The sequence below is a fragment of the Nannobrachium achirus genome (genome assembly GCF_963921795.1).
Source record: "Nannobrachium achirus genome assembly, chromosome: 17".
NCBI classification, from domain to species: domain Eukaryota; kingdom Metazoa; phylum Chordata; class Actinopteri; order Myctophiformes; family Myctophidae; genus Nannobrachium; species Nannobrachium achirus.
This window is the reverse complement of record NC_137824.1, coordinates 508,142-532,115: the sequence shown is the minus strand read 5'-3', so window position 1 is coordinate 532,115 and position 23,974 is coordinate 508,142. Positions and strand designations below refer to the sequence as shown.

Genomic DNA, 23,974 nt, shown 5'->3' with positions numbered 1-23,974 from the left:
CCATGTTCACTGGTGGTGATCCATTCATTGTCTTTAGCTCGGTCCAGTAGAATAGTGAGCTCCTCCTGCATATGAAGAAGAGGATTACTAGTATGGAGTTCAGTGTAATACTCCGTGTTTTCTAATTGACGATGAGCCTCCTTAACATATTTGTCATAATCCCACACAACAACTGCCCCTCCTTTATCTGCTCTTTTAATCACAATGTCTTTATTGCGTTGCAGTTCATTTAGAGCTGTGCGTTCGGAGTGGGTTAGGTTGTCTCTCTGCGGGGTGGGTGGCTGTTTATCAAACAATTGTTTGACATCATAATCAACTTTCTTAGTGAAAGCCACCAGACTGGGATTATTACTTAAGGGAAGAAAATGGGATTTCGGTTTAAATCTTCTCTCTGAAGTGTAAGTGTGTGGCTGTGGGGTATTGTCACCAGTTTGTCTCTGGGGGAAGAAGCCCAGACGCGGGCGTTCAGCCTCTCGCCAGCGCTCCCAAAGTCAACCCAGGGACAGACGGGTGTCTTTCAACCTGACGGGCAGCGAGGATGAGACACACCAGGCGTCACCATCTCAACCCCCGAGGGCTTCTTTTTTAGAAGAGGAATGTCCCACCCTGCAAGCAACACAGTCTCCACCCGGCGCAAAACGCGCAGGGGACGAAAGAAGAAACCCGCTGCAGGGCAGACCGACACGCGGAGGGAGAACGGGACTACGGACCAAGACGCACAGAGCGCGGTGATAAACCTGTCGCCTATGGAACTCAACAGCAACCAGATTAAGGTACTATCAAAAGGCTTATCATTTGCCCCGACGTATAACGCCAAACATTTTGACACTAAAGTCGAATTGTTTAAATTTTATAGAAACTTGCACCTTAAAGTCTGGTATGCTCAGAGACAAACTGGTGACAATACCCCACAGCCACACACTTACACTTCAGAGAGAAGATTTAAACCGAAATCCCATTTTCTTCCCTTAAGTAATAATCCCAGTCTGGTGGCTTTCACTAAGAAAGTTGATTATGATGTCAAACAATTGTTTGATAAACAGCCACCCACCCCGCAGAGAGACAACCTAACCCACTCCGAACGCACAGCTCTAAATGAACTGCAACGCAATAAAGACATTGTGATTAAAAGAGCAGATAAAGGAGGGGCAGTTGTTGTGTGGGATTATGACAAATATGTTAAGGAGGCTCATCGTCAATTAGAAAACACGGAGTATTACACTGAACTCCATACTAGTAATCCTCTTCTTCATATGCAGGAGGAGCTCACTATTCTACTGGACCGAGCTAAAGACAATGAATGGATCACCACCAGTGAACATGGATTCTTGTCATGTGAACATCCTCGAGTGGCAACATTTTATATGTTGCCGAAAGTGCACAAGGAACCTAAAGACAACCCCCCAGGCAGACCAATTGTGGCCGCCAATGGGACGCTCACAGAGCCCGCATCACAGTTTATTTTCTAAAACCATATGTCCACAAATTGCCTTCTTATGTTCGCGACACTACCGATGTCCTGAACAAATTGAGTAATATAGAAGAGGACACTGTTTGGGATTTCTTGGTAACTATGGATGTAGAGTCGCTTTATACGAATATTGACCACTTAGATGGCCTTAGAGCAGTGAGTCATTATTTGTCAGATAGAGAAGGGCTAACGCCCCCTACAGACTTCATTGTGGAACTCACCGACTGGGTGTTGAACAATAATGTGTTTCTGTTCCAGAATAGGAAGTTCAAACAATGTAAAGGTACCAGTATGGGTGCTTCTTTTGCACCTGAATATGCCTGCTTATATTTAGGATTGTGGGAAGCAGAATCTGTTTTTGATGGTGTTAAAAATCCCTTCAAAGAGAATATTAAAATGTATTGTCGATTCATCGATGACATTTTCCTATTATTCAGAGGTAACCAAGCTGATCTGTTAGAGTTTCATGAGTATCTTAATAACACAAACAGAAATATTAAATTAACATTAGAGTACTCTAGAGAGAACATTAACTTTCTAGACCTCACAATCTACAGAAGTGAGGAGGATGGTAAATTACACACTACTCTATTTAGAAAACCTACAGATCGCAATTCAGTGTTACATTATGGGTCCTTTCATCCGTACCACCAAAAGAACAACATCCCTTATGGACAATTTCAAAGGGTAAAACGAATTTGTGACCAGGACTCTGATTTTGAATTGCAATCTCAACAAATGAGTAAACGCTTCCTAAATAGATCCTATAATAAAACTACTATTACCGCAGCTCGAAATAAAGTGAGCTCCCTAGAACGGCAACAACTCTTACAACCTTCTAACAAAAGGAAAAAAGAGACAACAGGTGTATTCTTCTCTTTGTCTTACAGCAAACAGTCCTCACAAATCAAACAGATCATTCGATCTAATTGGGATATTCTCAAAAGTGACCCCTCTCTAAATAAAACATTTCAACTTCCCCCTACTTTTTGTTTGAAAAAAGCTCCTTCTTTAAAAGACAAACTCTCTCAGAGTTATTTACCAGCCAAGAGAGAGGGCCATTGGCTTAATAGACCAATAGGCACATATAAATGTTTACAAACTAATTGTAGACACTGCTTTAATGTTGTACAACAAAAGGAGTTTAAAGACATCAAAACTAGGGAGACCTTCAAGTACAAACAGTTTATTAATTGCAATTCCACCTACATAGTGTACCGCCTTACATGCCCATGTGGCTGTTTCTATATAGGGCGGACTAAGAGGAGGTTAAAAGACAGAGTGGCTGAACACAAATATGCCATTAGAACAAATAACGAAGATTACCCTATGGCACGTCATTTCCACAGTGTCCACAATGGAAATGACAGCCTCCTCAAAGTAGAGGGTATTGAACAAGTTGAACAAACACCAAGGGGTGGCAACATATTACAGAGGTTACTGCAGAGAGAAACATACTGGATATTTACTTTTGACGCCATGGTATACCCTGGTCTAAATGAAGAAATTGATTTTAAACCATTTCTGTAAAGGTGATTTATTTGGTTATTTACATATTGAAAGTATGAGTTATGAAATTTGTCATATATGTCTATATTGTTGGTATAGGTGGGCGATATGAATGTAAATACACAATACTTACTATGTATATGAGTTAGATTGCTTACACTGATCCTGATGAGATATATATGTGTTATGATTGGTTCCCTTGGCCACAAGGAGGTATAAGAGGACATGCACCTACGGTGCCATCCCCCTATAGCCACGCCCTGAAGAAGACACTCTTTGTGTCGAAACCGGTCGGCTTTATTGGTTTTTTATTGTTTTAATATGTAATAGCCCTAGTTGTCAAATAAAGGCTTTTTAATGCGTTCCTTGGCTCCGAGTGTGCGAGAAGAACTTCCCGATGGGACCCCATGCTGATTCCAGATTTCTGTAGTCAATGTCCTCATTCAGCATTGGACCCAGTGGGGGCGTCAACCAGCACAGGAATGCCGTTGTGCCAAATGCCCTGGCATTATTGAACACCAAAGCAATAAAACATTAAGCTTACAACAAATAAGTATAAAACATGATGAAATAAAGTGCTTACAAAACACGAATGGTTATTAAACTGTCAACTGACTCTAAAGTTCTGCTAAAGGTAAAGCATTCCACTGCAATGGCTCAGTCACCCTTCTTTATAAACCTGGTCCTTCTGACAACCAACGGCCCTTGCAAGAAGACCTAAATGAGCTCACAGTTTTTTTGGATGGAGTAAGATGTCCTCTTACTCCATGTAAGGTGTTAGTTTCCATGTTTTCATCATCACATTGAATTTTGTGGTCAGCATGGTATCCACATTATGCCTATGTCCTACGGCTACGTGCTTGTGAAATAAATGCACATCCTCCATACAGTGAGCCAAGACGTGTTCCGTGGCAGACTTGAACATCAATGATCAGTTGGCGTCGTTGGCGGTGTCTGCTTTGGAGTTTCGTGTGGAATGTCGGCCCAAATGAGTCGGCCCGACTGCAGGAAAAGCCCCCCATTATCACCTCCAAATGCAACAGACAAAATCAGAAAGGTTCAGTGTTATTTATTGAGTGGCTTAATTTCTCCATTAAGTGGTAAAGATGTACTTACTCAAACGTGCTTGGCTGATGGCATGTCTTCATGACAGGTTCCAGATGGTCTCTTGTCCCGCAGGGATGGGACTCTGCTGCTTTCTCTCCTGGATCACCAGGGTTTGAGATACAGGTGGCCATCTATCTCTCCTCTTCCTTCTCCATGACATGGCCAGAGGGCTCAACTCAACAAAAAAAAAATCTGTCATTTGATGTGATCAACAGTGTCTGTATTTGCACTAAGCCATCGCCCTTGAAATAGGAAATATATTCAAGAGTCAAGGTGGATGCTTGAAGTTCAACCGCCTGCTTTCAGGCGGGTTGCCCTTTCCAGTGGCACATTTTCCTTGTTGGCCTTCACAATCCGCCTCCTCTGCCTCATCTCTTTAGTCCCAGAAGAACGGAAACATGGCAGTCCAATATTCACCCGCTCCACACCATGTTCAGAGTCTTCTTGTTCCACATACTTTCTGTAGGTTTTCCACCACACATCCTTGTTATTTTCTTCTTGTGCTTTTCTTGGATAACGTAAAGCTACGGTACTTCTCTTCTGTAGTCAATGTCCTCATTCGGCATTGGACCCAGTGGGGGCGTCGACCGGCACAGGAATGCCGTTGTGCCAAGTGCCCTAGCATTATTGACTCCAACATCTGTCCCAGTTCTAAATGCCAGGGTACAAACCATGCGTAATGCCATCTTGGATGATAGATGGCTAGGTTATTGCATGGGTGATTTGTAAAATAGGCTCCGAAATAAAGCTTATAATTTGTTCTCTGCTCTAGGCAGGGTCCGGAGGGACGAAGACCTTAATGGTCGGACTAACTGCTGAATCTGGTAACACTCTTATATGCATTCCACGAGCGATGCCACTGTCAATTGTCAAATAAAGTGCATGATTATAAATGGTCGCAAGTCTTTTTTTATATAACATTTTTTACTTATGCACATGAGTCTCCAAGGTGGATAATGGGTACTTCTCCAATGATTCCAGATTTCTGTAGTCAATGTCCTCATTCAGCATTGGACCCAGTGGGGGCGTCAACCAGCACAGGAATGCTGTTGTGCCAAATGCCCTGGCATTATTGAACACCAAAGCAATAAAACATTAAGCTTACAACAAATAAGTATAAAACATGATGAAATTAAGTGCTTACAAAACATGAATGGTTATTAAACTGTCAACTGACTCTAAAGTTCTGCTAAAGGTAAAGCATTCCACTGCAATGGCTCAGTCACCCTTCTTTATAAACCTGGTCCTTCTGACAACCAAAGGCCCTTGCAAGAAGACCTAAATGAGTTCACAGTTTTTTTGGATGGAGTAAGATGTCCTCTTACTCCATGTAAGGTGTTAGTTTCCATGTTTTCATCATCACATTGAATTTCGTGGTCAGCATGGTATCCACATTATGCCTATGTCCTGCGGCTACGTGCTTGTGAAATAAATGCACATCCTCCATACAGTGAGCCAAGACGTGTTCCGTGGCAGACTTGAACATCAATGATCAGTTGGCGTCGTTGGCGGTGTCTGCTTTGGAGTTTTGTGTGGAATGTCGGCCCAAATGAGTCGGCCCGACTGCAGGAAAAGCCCCCCATTATCACCTCCAAATGCAACAGACAAAATCAGAAAGGTTCAGTGTTATTTATTGAGTGGCTTAATTTCTCCATTAAGTGGTAAAGATGTACTTACTCAAACGTGCTTGGCTGATGGCATGTCTTCATGACAGGTTCCAGATGGTCTCTTGTCCCGCAGGGATGGGACTCTGCTGCTTTCTCTCCTGGATCACCATGGTTTGAGATACAGGTGGCCATCTATCTCTCCTCTTCCTTCTCCATGACATGGCCAGAGGGCTCAACTCAACAACAAAAAAATCGGTCATTTGATGTGATCAACAGTGTCTGTATTTGCACTAAGCCATCGCCCTTGAAATAGGAAATATATTCAAGAGTCAAGGTGGATGCTTGAAGTTCAACCGCCTGCTTTCAGGCGGGTTGCCCTTTCCAGTGGCACATTTTCCTTGTTGGCCTTCACAATCCGCCTCCTCTGCCTCATCTCTTTAGTCCCAGAAGAACGGAAACATGGCAGTCCAATATTCACCCGCTCCACACCATGTTCAGAGTCTTCTTGTTCCACATACTTTCTGTAGGTTTTCCACCACACATCCTTGTTATTTTCTTCTTGTGCTTTTCTTGGATAACGTAAAGCTGCGGTACTTCTCTTCTGTAGTCAATGTCCTCATTCGGCATTGGACCCGGTGGGGGCGTCAACCGGCAAAGGAATGCCGTTGTGGCAAGTGCCCTGGCATTATTGACTCCAACATCTGTCCCAGTTCTAAATGCCAGGGTGCAAACCATGCGTAATGCCATCGTGGATGATAGATGGCTAGGTTATTGCATGGGTGATTTGTAAAATAGGCTCCGAAATAAAGCTTATAATTAGTTCTCTGCTCTAGGCAGGGTCCGGAGGGACGAAGACCTTAACACTTTGTAAGCCACGGGGAGCCCCTTAATGTTAAAACCGTAGTATATCGCACATCCCAGCAAGGAGTCTCAGCCGCGCCGTACTTTCCCGGACTTTGTCATTAAAACCGGAATAAATGATTTTGATCCGAAAATCGGCGATCGTCTAACCTTCCCTAGTCACCACTCGTGCATCGATAGCTCATGGCTGGGCTGACATGAAGCAGAAGTGATGTCATTGGCCTTTCCTTTTCCAAGGCACATTCCCCCATTCGGTTACTGTCTGTACCCTAGTGCTTCTACAGCAGCCATGCTAGGGGCTATGCTAGCGACACTTTTCAGTTCTGCTCTTGAGTCACACGTGGATTATTTGAGGGGACATTTACGTGAACGGATCGCGCACGCGAAACGCACGGGGAGATCGATGCTCGGCCAAAACCACCACTTTATCCCAACGGAGATCGAGAAAATCACGGTGAGCTATTGACCTGGGGGGAAAAAGAAAAAGAAAAAAACAACGGCGCTGTCCAAGAAGGAGGGGCGGCGGGCTCATGTTTATAAACATAATATTATGTCTCAGATCACAATACAATAATAGAAATTTCACGGCTAATCTACCAACCACCATTCTATTTTGGCTGGCGAAGTGTTAATACTTAATACTTTAACTGCTGAATCTGGTAACACTCTTATATGCATTCCCCAAGCTATGCCACTGTCAATACTGGGAACAGACCCCCATTTCGACGCATTCCCATTTCGAAATATCGCTACTCCGCCTCCCCGCTACTCCGCCCCCCCGCTACTCCGCCACCTCCCCTTTACGACATGTTATAGAATTCTTCAAGCATCATTATTAGATATAATAAATTGAATTCTGAGAGGAAGAAGTGCAATGAATACAGTATTTATTTACAATATAATCAAGAGCTCTGAGCGACACGCATGCGATCGTGCCGCTCCCGTTTCTCAGGCATGGTCCCATTATATACACCGACAGTGTGACAAGAATAGTTGAGAGGGTGTCCACTAAACAGTTGTCTAAAGATACAATTCAGTTGTGAAGAGTCTTCCATGTATGGGCTGGTGACGTCGGAGCACGCGTGGAGCCACTGCCCCCATAGACAGCTGTTGGCTGAGTCAGTCTTTTTGTGCCAACTGAATAGTACTATTCTTAACTTACTGGAGTAAAGTGACAGACACATGACTTCTGGTTACTTTAGAAACAAATTAGTAGTTACATTTATTTAGATATCTATCACATTCCTCCCTTTTGATCATATATGATCATATATGGTCATAAACAGTAAATGTAATGAGATTTGTTTTCCATCTACAGGAGGATCAAAAATCAGTTTTGAAACACATTTTAATTCTGGTAGGGGCAAAAAACCGCTTGGTAAAATTCCATCCTACGACCCTCAGTTTTGAGCGATCACTTCGTAAAGCCAGCATTTTGTTTGTGTATGTGTTTCTCCTGCACTCTTCTCCACATGAACTCAACGAGTCCCTTCTTCTGTTGGTTCGTACTGTCCCTTCTTCTCTTCTTTCCTTATTTGGGCAATGTCACAAAACAGGGCAACGTCCTTCCTAGCAGCCGGATTGACCACCGTGTCCTTCAGCGTCCTTCATGGTTATGTCCCTTGCACAGTTCCATCATGGCAATCGGCAATCGGGTTGGGATGCAGGGTGGTAATTCCATAGTGGTTTTCCAGACATCTTTTGGTTCCATACATCTAATTTTTTATGGCTCCGTCTCATCTTTCATTTGTATGGCTTAATTTTTTGGATTTAAAAAAACTGGAAATAGAAAACTCAGCACCAATGGTTACGACATCCTATCCTAGAATGATTTTTATAATTTATACAGCCATGAATATTCTGTATTTTCCAACATGGCAATGGGAAGCATTTATCACGTCATGAATGGTTCAATAATGAATGATATCTTGTATTTTTACATACCTTAATTTGTGGAAGTATTTTCTTACCTTAGTGTTTTAGTCACATTTGACATTTATTCCTTCCATTTGTTTCATTTGTAGACGTATTCCTTTACCATATTGATTCAATGGTTTTAGGAACATTTGACATCTCCTGTAATTACATTTCATCTACACAACAACATTTCATAGCATAGACAATGTTGTTACTGGTTTAGTTTAGTTAGTTTATGTTAACAACACATACAGTATGTTGGGAAGAAAAGAGACATCCGTTAGAACATTCCATCACTAAATTGTGTTTCTCTCTTAAGCCACCCAGATTATTTCTTCAGCACCTAAATATTGGGAAAACAATCTTTCATTAGATGAATCCAATAACATATAGGAGAAGACACGTTTCTCCTTACCTAAAACTGAAAATCATATCGTGATTTGTGGGAAAAGACGATCTTTCATTAGACAAATCATTTCCGTCCAAAATGGTAGGGAACTCAGGATCCCTATAGAGACAAATCAAAAGTATAGTTAGCATGACTTCCATATAATGCATTCAACATTATACATTATTTTCCAACAGACCAGTGATTCTCAAAAACCACTGTCCCATTCATTCCCATACCGATTAGTCTTTATACCCGGGTATCATCATACAATCTTATTAGACTTGCACTCTTTGGTTCAGGCTTGTAGTCCTCCATAATATATTTCCAATGCATATCAACTGGTCATGTAAACCCAGCAGGGGTTCCTCTGGCCAGTAGGAGACTGAACAGGTGACAAAACAAACCAAATAAACAAACCTACATTATGTAGCTACTAGAGACAGCAATTCTGAATAATAATAGCCTAATAATCTAACCTGAAAATGTACTAGAGCCATTCCAAAATTGTAACTACTAGAGACTAGAGACAACAACTCTGGAAATTGTAAATACTTCTAGTCCTCTTATAATTAATAGCCTAATGCTCATAATTCATACAATAATTCATAAAAAGCTAATTCATATCTATAATTCTCTTATAATTCCTATCACCTCCCCCCTCTTTTTGAGAAGCACTGGTTAAGCTCACTCTCTCCAAACCGAAGCATGACCTACAGTACAAGCTCACTGTGATGCGCTGCTTTAGGAGCAGGCAGACACAAATACACATAAACCCCCCCCCCCCCCCCCCCCCCACAGGGCCACAGGCGGCGCGGGGTAGGCGGCGGGGCAAGCAAGCCATAAAAAAAAGAAAAAGAAAGAGTCCAGACTGCCATGTCACCTGTGACGCAAGCCTGGCTTAGTAGCATCGTATTAGAAACTGAATACAACCGCATTGACCCATTCGAGTTTATGCTGACTGACCCCATGTCGCGGGCCTCATCCATTAAACTCCTAGGAACTTCATGGATAGTGCTTATCTATCTATAAATGCAAGAAGTCTCTGCGTGTGTGTTTGTAATCCGTGTATCTCGAGAACCGTTCGTCCCACCGGCACGCGCGCTCCCCGCCGCGGCACGGAGTGCAGTGCCGGGCCTCGACCCGTCCCGACGCGCGGTTTTCCCTAACCGGCGCGAAACGTTCGGAATCTCCTTATGCGGGGCTGATTGTTGACATCAGGCTGTTCCGGAGGAAATCGGCGCAAAATCGGTCATTGTGACATCACTGCAGTGCCGGGCGCAAGCGCTGACTCATTGTGACATCACTGCAGTGCCGGGCCTTGCCTCGACCCGACAGATATCTCCGTATATGGGCATAAGACTGAGAACTCCATATATGGGCATATGGGCAGATACAGAGATCTCCATACAGTATATGGGCATACATAGACAGATATCTCCGTATATAGGCATAAAAGGGACACAGACCCTAGACCCGACAGATATCTCCGTATACTGAGAACTCCATATATGGGCATCTTGCCTCGACCGACAGATATCTCCGTATATGGGCATAAGACTGAGAACTGAAATCGGTGCAAGCGCTGACTCATTGTGAGATTTGTGACATCACCTCATAAAAGGCTCTGACATCACGTACGCCACATGAGTCAACAAAAAATCTCTGTGAGTGTGTATGTATGTATGTAATCCGCGTATCTCGAGAACCGTTCGTCCCACCGGCACGCGCGTTCTCCATATATGGGATAAAATGAATGCCCGTATGCGGAGCTGATGTCTGACATCAGAGTTTTCCACAACCGGTACTGTGTGTCCAGAGATCTTCATATATGGGCATAAGTGGACAAAGACAAACAGATGGTCAAAACGGGTCCTATGACAACAGGTATATTGGGGTTTGCATTAAAGGGTGGGGCATTCATGGGGTTTGCATTAAAGGGTGGGGCATTCATTCCCTATTTCAAATTCGGCACGCGCGTTCCCCACCGCAGCAGGTAGTGCAGTGCTCGGCCTCGACCCGACCCGATACACGATTTTCTGTAACCAGCACGAAAGGTTCGGATTCTGATGTCTGACATCAGGATTTTCCGGAACTGACACTGTGTCTGCATAGATCTCCATATATGGGCATAAAATGGATGCAGACAGACAGATACAGATATCTCCATAAATGGGCATAAATGGACACAGGCAAACAGATGGTCAAAGATCTCCATATATGGGCATAAAGTGGACGCAGACAGACAGATACAGATATCTCCATATATGGCATAAATGGACACAGGCAAACAGATGGTCAAAACGGGTCCTATGACAACAGGTATAATGGGGTTTGCATTAAGTTTGTCTCCTCCTCCATCTGTTTGTCTGTGTCCCTTTATTCCCATTACGGAGATCTCTGTATCTGTCTGTGCCTCCGACTGTGTTGCAGACACAGTGCCGGTTCCCCCTTTAATGCAAACCCCATTATACCTATTGTCATAGGACCCGTTTTGACCATCTGTTTGAAAAAGCGACAGAAATCTCATATATGGGCATAAAATGGACGCAGATAAACAGATATCTCCATATATGGCATATATGGGCATACAATGGACGCAGAATCACAAAGTTCTCCATATACGGGCATAAAAGGGACACAGACAGACAGATACAGAGATCTCCATATATGGGCATAAAATGGACGCAGATAGACAGATATCTCCATATATGGGCATATAATGGACCCAGAACTATAACTGCAGTGATCTCTATATGGACATAAAATGGACGCCGACAGACAGACAGATACAGATATCTCCATATATGGGCATAAATGGACACAGGCAGACAGATGGTCAAAACAGGTCCTATGAAAACAGGTCCTATGAAAACAGGCTGGGCCGCCCGAAGAGGGCCCAATTTGCTAATAACCTGCTATCCCCTCAACACCGATTATTACCGTCCTTAGGAACCACCGTAAGTGTTCTCACTATTAACTAAAATAGAAGTAAACAACAACCAGCCCACTGGTTTAAGCCTGCATATATTAACTTAACAACTTAAATGTTAAACTTCATCCTTCCTGGAATCATATACCCCCCTTATGCACAAAAACATACCTTTTTTTTCCTCCAGAATCATATATTACTTGATCAGGCACAGGACTCTTTTCCTTGTATTATGGAGGAAATTGGTATGATTCCATATCGCCCATTAGTAGTGCAATACATTTAATACATAGATCAATTTGTGTGGCAATGTACTGCACTACTCTAACAAGTCTCAACATTACTCCTATAGATATACTATGAGAAATGATAGAACTACAAGGCCAAACCTTATAGTGGAGGGACATTATCGCAGAGCTCAACTCCATGTGCACTCTCCATTCAATCACTGAATGCTAAACAGACTCTCCATTCAATTACTGAATGCTAAACAGCAGATATCATCTCAACCGTGTCAATTAATGTCATCTGACGACCACACTGTTCCTATCACTCAGCTATTTCCGTCTACCCTTGTGTGCTTACTATAAGTTTGAACAACTGAACTGACTTCCCCAAGCTGTTTCCCAACCAAGTCATGACAGTTGATCTGTAAGTGGCCACAACAGCTGAGATTTAGCCCAAAAATATATTTGCTCTTTGTGTTGCCTGCCTGTATGTTTGGCTATTACAGAGTTGGACAGTACCACACACTAGTAGCCTTCTTTAAAACAGCTTTACACTTTACTGGAGTACCTGGGTTATCTGTTATGTCAATCCACCTAAAAACACTATTATTTTATTCTATCTTAGACCTAAGACCCCACCACCCACACAGAATCGCATTATTCCTATTTTAATCTTTAATAGACTTAAGAGATTATATTTGTGTTCACTCTAGCACGTCGGAAGAGAACAAAATGTGTTATTGGCCTACAGTAGGGATCTATTCAAATACGATTTTAAATCAGTTATAATTATCCTTAATTATATTGGCAACAGTCAGTCTGATGCCACTGTTGTGTTCTTAAATTCCATGCCACTGCACTATTTTACATGATCTGGGTCCAATATTAATGACAATGTGACACTTATCCTATGTAAGTGTAAAAATTTGGCTTCTATTGTTAGACAAATCTAACTTATTTCATTTGTGACCCCCCCCCCCCTTTAAGCCCAAAGGACTAATATGGCCACTGCAGGGTTAAGGAACACTTTATCTGATGGGTTAAATAATTTTCAGTGGGACAATTCTCTTCACAGACTGTCTTATGCCTTGATTGGTTTAAAACCATCCCAATATATATAGTTATGGGTATACTGACTATAAAGTATAAATTGGGTTCATATTTACAGGACGCTTCTTCCCATTAACACTTTTTCAAAATATCATGGTTTCAAAACTTCTACAAAACTCTACATGTTCTTTAAACAATCTTTACTGAGTTATAAATAAATGTCCTATCAATACCGGTATATGTATGACCCTGGCTTAGGATTATGTTCATCCTCTGTTACGCCAAGTAGACATTTAGATAGTATAGTTCATCTTTATCATATGGAAGCCATTAATCACCTAATCAATCCTTTCTTCCCAGAGCCATAGGTACTCACCAACTTACTATGACCCCACCACCGCTCCCCCGTCACGTTAGCGCCCCACTGAGAGAGGAATTACTACAAACACCACACAGGAAAAAGACATAGTGATTAGTCCATCCAAAAAGGTTATACGATGTATCCTTTATGCTCCTTCGGAATGTTCGGTTCCACCCAAGGTTCTGTGTGCCCCCCACAGAATCAAAGCCATGCACCTGGCTTTAGCAGTCATTGGGATTCTTGCAGTCCCAAAATGTCATTTGAGTAACATTCTCAGTGTCATGTTGTCCCAGTCCAACACGTGTTTCCCAGATGCGGAACCAGTCCATCTTGATGACCAGACTGTCAATGTGATTGCTTTTTCCCTCTCCCAGTATAGCTTTAAGCGACAGGTGGACCTCTGATGGACACGCAGTAAGCAGAGTAAAGGATTTTATGTTTGAAAACCTGGCTTCTCCCAATATGATAAAACAAGACAACCACACAATATCCTTATACTAATGCTATTAATTATAATGCCCTGCAATCTTAAAATTATTTTACACTTACACAGAATCCTTCTTAAGGCCATTCTGTCAATACTATGGAATGAACAGACAGTATTTACCCCGAACAGCTCCTGTGAGAGAATTGTCACACCCGCTTCTATAGGTCTTGACACCTGCATATTTTACAGTAATAGCACTGGCCGTATGACGTTCATACTAATCTCCTTACAGTCAGTTTTCTAGATCTGACTATTAACCTGTCTCCCATTTATAATAGGTACAAAAGTAAACCCAAGTATATTGGAAAATTTCATCACCCATCTAACAATATTAACTTCATCCATTTGCCACTATTTCTAGTGCCCGTTTGTCAGCTCCCTTTCCTTAGATACATTTTACATGCTACATCTGAGAATTTAAAATGGGTTACACTCAAAGATAGTCATCCAACCAATCGGTTGCTTATCTTTTCTCAAAGAAATTGCCATGTTGGCTGCTAAGACTTAAAAATAAACTAGAAGCAGTGCTCCCCCGAGCACTGGTCTCCACACAAGTTGGAGTATGTGAAAATATACTGATAGGTTGGCAACCGTTTTTTACTATTCTATATTAGGAAAAATTAGATTCTACTGAAACATTTAACTTCTCGTATGTGGCATACTTGTGTAACCAGATTACACCACCACTTTGCTTGAGTTTCACTGAATCAGAGAAACATTTTTCTTTTAAATAAAATCAATAAAGGTTTCAGCCAACTATATATATTTTGCACTACTGTTCATTTTTTACCCTTAGTCCTTGCCCGATCTACAAACATAACAGCCTGACCACAAGCTGACAATAGCCTATTTTAAAACAATGTTCATTAGTTCATATGGTCACTTTTATTTTGACAACATAACAGCTAAACTGTAGGTTGAAGCATTCCTTCTTGGACAAACTTTCCTTCGGTCCACTGGCTGAAATAAGTTACATTCTCTTCCCAAATGAGTGTACAAAAACAAGGGAAATATTTAGACCTCCATTCTCCCTATACTGAGATGTGCTTGGATGGACCTAAAAAAAATGTCACCTTCACAGCAAGGGTCGTTCCCACAGCCCCTCACTATCCTCAAAGCATGGCATCCGTTCCTTCATGTCCATCTATTCTACACTGCCCTTCTAGACAAAAAATAGCACAATGACAATCACAGCCCAAGCTGTCTTTCAATGAACTACTAAACCATTTAGACTGACGTCCACTAACATGTCTGAGATGTGGTTCTTACCCACGAATTACAGCACTTAATACCTGCCACAAAGCAATGCCAACCGATTACACCGTAGTGTTAATAATTAAGAATAGACTGCTACCTAATCTTAATTTAACCCTGGCAAGGCCTTAACTCTAACCCTGGTAAAGTCATATCAACCAACCCATTACTCCTTCGAAGTGGGCTACATTTTTTCAGAGGTCAACCCAGACTCATCTGGTCCACACATAAATATAAATACATCCATTAACATTTAAACATCACTGTTTATCAATGTGATTATTTCGTCACAACTATATACTAGTCTGCCATCACTGCAGCTACAGTACATGTTCACAAAAAATGTTATGAAACTCAAATTAGCCTCAATAGTCAAACCGCTTTCTAGGTCCTACTTAAATATTAAGACAAAAGCAAGCCTTCATTAACCATTACAAATTACAATCAATATATTCTCCAACATGCCTCGGAAACAGCTGATCTACATTATTGACAAGAGTGGTGGTCTGTTACGTTACCGTCTTATAATATCCTACTCTCACCAGGTCTGTCCTAACGAGCCCAGTGTGTCTTTGGGTTTTTAGGGTTAACTAAATAATGTCTATCTAATTGTGCAGAGGTGTCTTTTCCACACAAAAAATAAATGATTAGCTATATTGACGCTGGTGCCCATATGGCTGTGAGCGCATTTAAAAATAGCAGACAGACAAGCTCACAGCGCGGCGCATTTCAACGTGCTGTCAGCTTGTAGTTTGACCAGGTCCGTGAAGTGAACAGAAAGAACATTTCCGGTCTGGGAGCCGGCAGAAATAAGCCAGGCTCCAAGAGCTTCACACCAAGAGTGTAGTACATACTGTATATTATAGCTTTAGGGGTACTCTTATTCTGAAGAGACCAGCGCCGGAAGCCCCATTCTGCTAATGCTATTTCTGCTCATTTCACATAGGCGCTCTGTCAACCCCCCAACGTGCGTAACCCTTGTACGACGAATATAGAACGAAACAGGAGCAGACAGCTGCCGTGTCAAACAGACTCACAAGAGTTTGACAGGGCATAGACTACTTATGATAGGGATCTGTTGTAGCTTTACCACTTTAGACAAATAATAATGTGTAATTTGAAGTCTATAGGCTTAAAACAGTTTCTTCATTTCAGATATGATCGCTCGACCATGACTGACTATTTATACAAAGTAACAGACTCTCCCGTCCGCCTGGTATTTTTTTACAATAGCATCAGTTATTTGATATAGGTTAAAAATGTATTTCCTTACATTCACGCACTCACATTCACACCCCCAGCAGCTGCTCGAGTCTTACGCCTTTTACAAAATATTTAAGGTTGTGGCAAAACCTATATACAGTCTACCCAATGTCCTAATGACATAAGACCTTCTTATTTTCCCAGGTCATTTTTCCCCAGACAGAGGAAAGAAAGTGGAAAGGAAAGATAATACCGATTCCTATTTCGGTTCTGTTTTTTTCCCAACTACCCACTTCTAGCTGACTATCATATACATACATAATATCATTGCCATGTAATATATGTTAAATTCATTAAACTATAGGTCTATTATCCCCCCTTTGTGAGCAGCTATCACGGAAAGCCTATGGATGCTCACAGGCACCCCAAAATACAGTACCTCCAGAAAGATGCTCACAACACATTGAACTAAAAACATTAGTTGTACAGTATCACCTGTACTATATGAAATAGTTATTTAACAACCAAGTCTGGCTCTCATAGTTAAATATCACACGTCTGGCTACGACCATTTCATAATTACATATTTCACGTCTGGTTACGTTTCCTTTACGTCTTTAATGTCTCGTCTTTCACGAATCGCCCACGTGCGGCGTCTTTAGAGAATATTTCGTCTGATTACGGTCATGCAATATTCTATACCGAGATGATTATTGCCGAATAGCGATTCCCCATTCGATAATCATTCCTAACCCTGGTTTCCTACAGGTACTGTACTTTAACAGAAACAACCCACGATCACGTGGAGCTACGTATTAGCTTTCACCCCGAATTCCACGGGCAGATACCTTCTATACATGCAAGGCATCTCACTATTAAATTTTGTTCATGCAAGTACGACAGCCGCATCTTAATGTCGTGGCCTGTCCTGGGTACATGCAATATAATGACCACGTCTGGCCTCTCAAAAATATTGTAGTCACGACACTTCTCACCCTGTTTTATTCGAATGGTAGCCTCTGTCCGTCAGCAGCTGTCTCTCCAAGCCCATGCACGTAATCACGTAATAGCCATTGTGTCCTGCACAAAGAAAGAGAAAAGCTGACAGACAGATTAACCATCCTGCCGACAACGCCAACTGTTATAGAATTCTTCAAGCATCATTATTAGATATAATAAATTGAATTCTGAGAGGAAGAAGTGCAATGAATACAGTATTTATTTACGATATAATCAAGAGCTCTGAGCGACACGCATGCGATCGTGCCGCTCCCGTTTCTCAGGCATGGTCCCATTATATACACCGACAGTGTGACAAGAATAGTTGAGAGGGTGTCCACTAAACAGTTGTCTAAAGATACAATTCAGTTGTGAAGAGTCTTCCATGTATGGGCTGGTGACGTCGGAGCACGCGTGGAGCCACTGTCCCCATAGACAGCTGTTGGCTGAGTCAGTCTTTTTGTGCCAACTGAATAGTACTATTCTTAACTTACTGGAGTAAAGTGACAGACACATGACTTCTGGTTACTTTAGAAACAAATTAGTAGTTACATTTATTTAGATATCTATCACAGACACAATGGATTTGCTCTCACCTCTCACTCACTCTCTCGTCTCTCGTCTCTCTCTCTCTCAGAGTTGGTAAAAAAGAAAGAAAGAAAACGACCGAACGAAACGACGGACGAGCAAGTTGGAGAGAGAGCGACACAATGGATTTGCTCTCACCTCTCACTCTCTCGTCTCTCGTCTCTCGTCTCTCTCTCTCTCTCTCTCTCAACCATCAGAGTTGGTCAAAAAAGAAAAAAAAAGAAAGAAACGACCGAACGAAACGACTGACTGACTCACGGCCGAGCAAGTTGGGGAGAGAGGGAGAGGGAGGAGAGATTTGTCAAATCAATTTGATTCTCTCTCTCTCTCTCTCTCTCTCTCTCTCTCTCTCTCTCTCTCTCTCTGTCATATGATATGTAGGTAGGCCTATATGTCAGGGGTCTTCAACAGGGGGTCCGCGACCCCTAGGGGGTCCGCGGAGGTACTGCAGGGGTCCGTGAAATTATTGCTTAAAAAAAAAAAAAAGGTTTCAAAAAATGTTTTTTTTTTTTTTTTTTCCCTACATTTATGTTAAAAAATAAATCATGATTCTATCCATTTTGAATAGCTTATATACATGATTACTATGCAATTGACAGATTGTTGATATTATTGACACTGGTTCTCAGTTAATAAGTAGTATGTTAGAAATGGTAGTGGTACAGCCCACCCTGTTCGCTGTAACTTGTACAATGTTTAAAATAAAAAATATGTCGTAATTTAAATCGTACAAAGTCCCTTTTATAGCTGATCAGTCATCGAAAACAAAAGCTCTCAACGCATCACAGACTGTCACACAATGTCAAATTGGTTGGTCAGACGCCCGTGCCTGCATGCCCATATGCGCAGTTGCGCACGTAGGCGGCCTATATTGTCTCCAAAAACGGTCTGGCTATATTTATGGGCATATACTGTAGGCCTATATATAGCCTACTTGAAATGTAAAGCATATTTTCTAAACCTGCTGTCGTGAAAATAGGCCTACTTGTGCGTGCGAAACGCCAGGCGCCAGGCGCATTGTAGGCTATACGGGGCGCGCCGTGCGCCGTGCGTCGAAGTTGTTCAACTCCCAGCTGGTAGATAGATCAAATAGAGTTGATGATGGCCCATCAATTAAGCTACACAATGTACCTAAATGGCCAATTGGAACTTCAAAGGAGTAGAGATTATGTAACTGCACGGACCATCAGAGAAAGTGACTGAAGTAGTGGGTGAAGTGGTGAACTTCACCGCAGACAGACAAGTGTCTGTTAGTGGCCAACTGGCCATGGCTTTCAGTTTCAATCATGATTTCCCCTGTCTTTTAACAAATTACCGCGGTGCAGGCGAATGGATCAATCAAATATAGGTAATTATTAATCATTTTTGGATAATCGTGGATGAAATAATGCAGGAAATAAATTATGACTCAATCTATCAGCAAAAACCTAAATCTCTGAATGCTTGTGTCTGTGTGTGAATGTGTGTTAGGCAGCCTAACAGACACTCAAAAAATAACAAATGATACAAAATAGCCTAACTTTGCCTATTTTGTATCATTTGTTATTTTTTCCACACTAATGCACAAAACAGCTGTGACCACCACTTGACTCGAGTTGGATCAGCATCACGGCATGCCTGGTCGCACTGACCCACCTTAATTACCTCTATGGTAGGCTGGTAGCGGTGCGCAAGTTCAATCTCTTTCATAGAAACTTCACGCATAGGCCTATTGCCAAATGGAGAGCTTTATGAGCTGAGTGCAGAGAGAAGGAGCCAGCGAGAGAGAGACGTTGACGTTCTCCTATTCATATATAATAATATCTTGCTAAAGTAGGCTATTTGCTGCCTGGTTTATTGCTCATTATAATAATTATCATAATAATTATCATAATAATTATCATAATAATTATCAGATTATCATTATAAATGTTTATAATCATGCATAATAACTTAATAACAAAGACACTTATTATGATAGTTATATTGGGCTTTTCCACTGAGCTTTATATAGTTGCCTTGTTTTATAATGCCATATACGTGCATTATAATGCATTGTATGTGTGCTTGTAATGCCTTATAGACCCGACCTATATTATTACAGAAACGACAAACGTAAATAAAGGACATAAATAAGATCGGCTGCAAAGTGATTTTGACTTTATCGATAAATTATATTTCCACGTTCAATGTTTAAAAATCAGGCCCTACTTTTTCTGTGTGTATTGCTTGTGTATAGATTCTGTGTGTATCTTAAGCATTATTCTATAATCGTTTGCAATGAGTAGTAATTGTAGCTATTTTCCCTATATCTTAATTTTGCCCATATCATGATACAGGTGATGCCCTGCTGACTTTCTCTTCCTCTCTCTTCTCTTTATCGTCTGTCTCTTTCTAGAGAAGAACATCGTCTTCATCATCATTATGAGGGTGCTGAGTGTGTCTCTGCTTCTCTGTGCCGTGACGGCTCTGACTGCTGCCGCTCTTGCAGGTGTGATTTATCAAGCAGGTGTACAGCTGTCCATCACAGAATGGACAGTGTGTTGATCAGTCTGGTGTCTGCAGTCGACCGTCATTTAAATAACAAGCCCTTCTTTCAGTAAGAACACCCGTGTGAGTTCTTCTGGGAAGCCAATAGAAAGAGCGGGTGGAAATTCACCCCTCCAATCATATATCAGTGTAGTAACGCACACGTATTTGCATAAGCAGGCTGCCCGGGCCGTCAACGGAACAGCACACAGACATAACTGACACAAATATAACTGAATATGACTGCGCAGGTCTAGTTGAACTAAAAGGTGCCACTGATGTGGAGATACAGTATCTACTACAAGTAAATGACAAACTCCTAGCCGTCATTCACCCTTTATAAGTATTTAGACCTAAAATGAACACCTGAACGATGCATTACCATAGATAATGCATCCATAGATAATGCATACCATATTTCACTATAAATTGTCTGTTAAGACAACATTTTATAAGTGGTGAGGTCTCGGCAGACAACGCATTCCACCGTTGCCCGACCTTGCGTATTTTGCATCCTACATTGTTTGTGATTGGGTGACTGATTAAGCATCCAACCTAATAGGTTGTTTTTAATACCTTGATTTTAAATGCTTCTAATTATGTCAACTTATGTAATGACTACTTCCCATTTATGTTAGGGATACGTTGGGTTAAATAATTTGAAGTGAGTATTGGCTGCTGCATTATGTTTAAATGCCTGTCTGATTACCAGACAATGGAACAAACTGGTGTAGACTGAGCCTACATGACCTGAGACCAGACCTGAGATTTGAGCGAGTCGTACACTTGATCTGATTATTGTTTTGTTTCTTTCTTCAGGAGACTCGGTATTGGTAAGCATGTGGTCCAGATGCCCAGCCGGATGGGATGGCTTTACTGGGAACTGTTACAAATATGAAAAGGCCAAAACAAATTGGGCTGACGCAGAGGTAATCAATGAATCAGTCAGTCATTGCATCCATTCATTTGATTACTCTATTGCAAGTTTTATTGACATAACGTGCAACCATATTTGCAGAATCAGAATAGTCTCTACTCCTTGGGGCAGGCACGTGCACACATAGACATCAAAGAGGGCTTGAGCCCCTGCCCTTTCACCCATCTGCAAAAAGTGCCCTCTCCAGACCATGAATGCAGTTTTTACTATGGTGAAAGAAATACAATTGCCCTCTTTCCATGCCATACCTGAAGGCAGCATTCAAGATAATTGCCTTGTCCAAACTCTCCAGAACCTGAATGCAGCTTCTTATGAGAATTGCCCTCTCTGTGTGGAAATCCATGCCGTTACACCACATCTCCAGTATTGACTTGATTATGCTTAGTGCTTCAGTGTGGTATCAAGCACCGAAAATAGCCAACCTCCAAGCTCACAACTTGGAGGTCTGCTATTTACGATATTTTCACCAAAAGGCCATTTTAGAACTTTCTCTTTCCCTGCACGTCCCTGCCTTGGGGTGTTTTTTTGTCACTGTATATGTGCACATAATGTATGTCCTCTATAAGAGCAGTGAGCCTTTCTAACCTAGCATCATTATGTTTCTATAGAGAGTGTGCTTGGCTCAGGGTGCTAACTTAGCAACCATGAACCTAGCATTCTTTATGTTTCTAGCTCAGGGTGATAATGTAGCATACATTCACCTAGCATTCATTATTTTTCTATAGAGAGTGTGCCTGGCTCAGGGTGCTAACCTCGCATCCATCCACAGTCCAGGAGAACACAAGTTCATCCAGGAACTCACCCTTTCCAACACCGGTGGCCAATGGAAGTATCCTTGGGTTGGAGGCTGTGATGCTGCAAAGGTAGGCTATATTATCTTCTTATTGAATGCATAGTACTGTATGTAACTTTGCTCTGTGTTTACATATCAAACAATACATGTACATTATTTACTATAGCAGCAGTTATCATGGTGTTTATCTGCAAAATCATGTGGTGTTTTCACTGTTTGTTCTTGGTAGTCTAACCCTTATACCCAATATTAAAATTGCCAAGAGGGTGGGTAGGCAGGGGGGGGGGGGGCATCATAAATGTAACATGCAGACTTGCAAAGGGGTACCTTTGGCCTGATCCACACCAAACTTGGCATGTAAATTGGTCATCATGACATGATGTTGTACTGTGGTGTCCAACAGGAGGGTGTTTGGCTGTGGAGTGATGGCCGTCCAATGACCTACACTGCCTGGGCTAAAGGTGAGCCTAGCAACAAGGGGGCGAAGGGAGTCGAACACTGTCTGACCATCAACTTCACAGGTAAGTCACATGTTACCTTCAGTTTAATCCAAACGTTTACTTCAGCTCGACTGTATATCTGTATTTCTCTTTTCCAAAACAAGATTTCCTTTTCTGGGTTCAAATCTTTCCAATTGTAGTTTTCATTATTTACTGTGTTTTTGTTAACTAAATTATAAAATGCTGTTTATTTAATAGACAAACGATTTTGGAATGACGAGTCCTGTACGTATGAACGTCCATCTGTCTGCAAGAAGCCTGCTGATGCCCTCACAACAATAACATAGAGATTTCACATACGCAAACCCACACAAACACACTCACACTCACACTCTCACACACACACACACACACACACACACACACACACACACACACACACACACACACACATGTATCCAGCATCCTGCTTTTCTATGTCTGTAACTAAACTGAAGGAATGAAGAGACAAGACGTTAAAGCTGCATTCTGTAACTTTCCTGTTCTACCCCGGATTCCAACCCGGGTCTCCTGTGCAAGACATTTTTAAACACTTATCTAACAGACAACAGAGCCTGCCTGCTTGTTCAGGGGAGAATGTTTTACCTGTAAACCAGTTTTGTCCAACAGTAGAGTAGCATACTGTACCATACAGATGTAATAGTTCTATTGTATTAACATAGAAACTGGACTACACTGTAATTCATTACAAAAGAAAGGAACATAGTATAGCTTTACCAGCAGACAGTGACTTTATATGAATGGAATGGATGGTTTTCTTCTTCTAATGTCTTTACTTGCATCAATAAAAAGAACAGGGTGATTCAGAGTGGACAGTGTCAATCCTGGATGGCCGAAAAATACACAGACCCCGTCAGCTATTCTGCTGCTGGCTGCTGCTAAACAAGGAAGTGAGTCGCGGTGGAAAACGAGTGATAAATTATAGCGATTTTGATCATTACAATGAATATAAGCATAAACAAACCAGTTCACATGAACAATATTGATGTAAAAAAGATATCTGAACGGCAAGATATATTATTTTATATGCGCAAAATTACAATTAAAATGTTGAGAACCACAGTTACAAGGGGGCTGACACAGGCGTTTCTCCTTGAAATGCCTGGATCCTGAGGCTACTTTCTCATCAGAACAGTGTTCAACTGTGGGCATTGAATCTTCCTCTGGTACTTGGTTTGTACAGATCTGGAGTTTGCAGACGTCTGTAAATCTCAACCCATTGCGAAGACAACTGCAGTTAGGAAGTGCACAGAAGCCTAAAACTCAAGGACTACT

General features: G+C 41.7%; 1 protein-coding gene across 1 annotated transcript; it reads left to right on the top strand.

Annotated features, from left to right (window-relative positions):
• Window positions 1–596: 596 nt before the first annotated feature.
• Window positions 597–23,141, top strand: LOC308301968 (ladderlectin-like; the record flags this gene model as incomplete). The annotated part of the gene is made up of 7 exons (XM_080746113.1): window positions 597–773; window positions 1,260–1,314; window positions 20,339–20,431; window positions 21,289–21,398; window positions 22,132–22,269; window positions 22,603–22,720; window positions 22,898–23,141. 7 exons carry the CDS (start codon window positions 597–599, stop codon window positions 22,984–22,986), a joined length of 780 nt encoding a protein of 259 aa, XP_080602239.1. The 3' UTR covers window positions 22,987–23,141.
• Window positions 23,142–23,974: the final 833 nt, after the last annotated feature.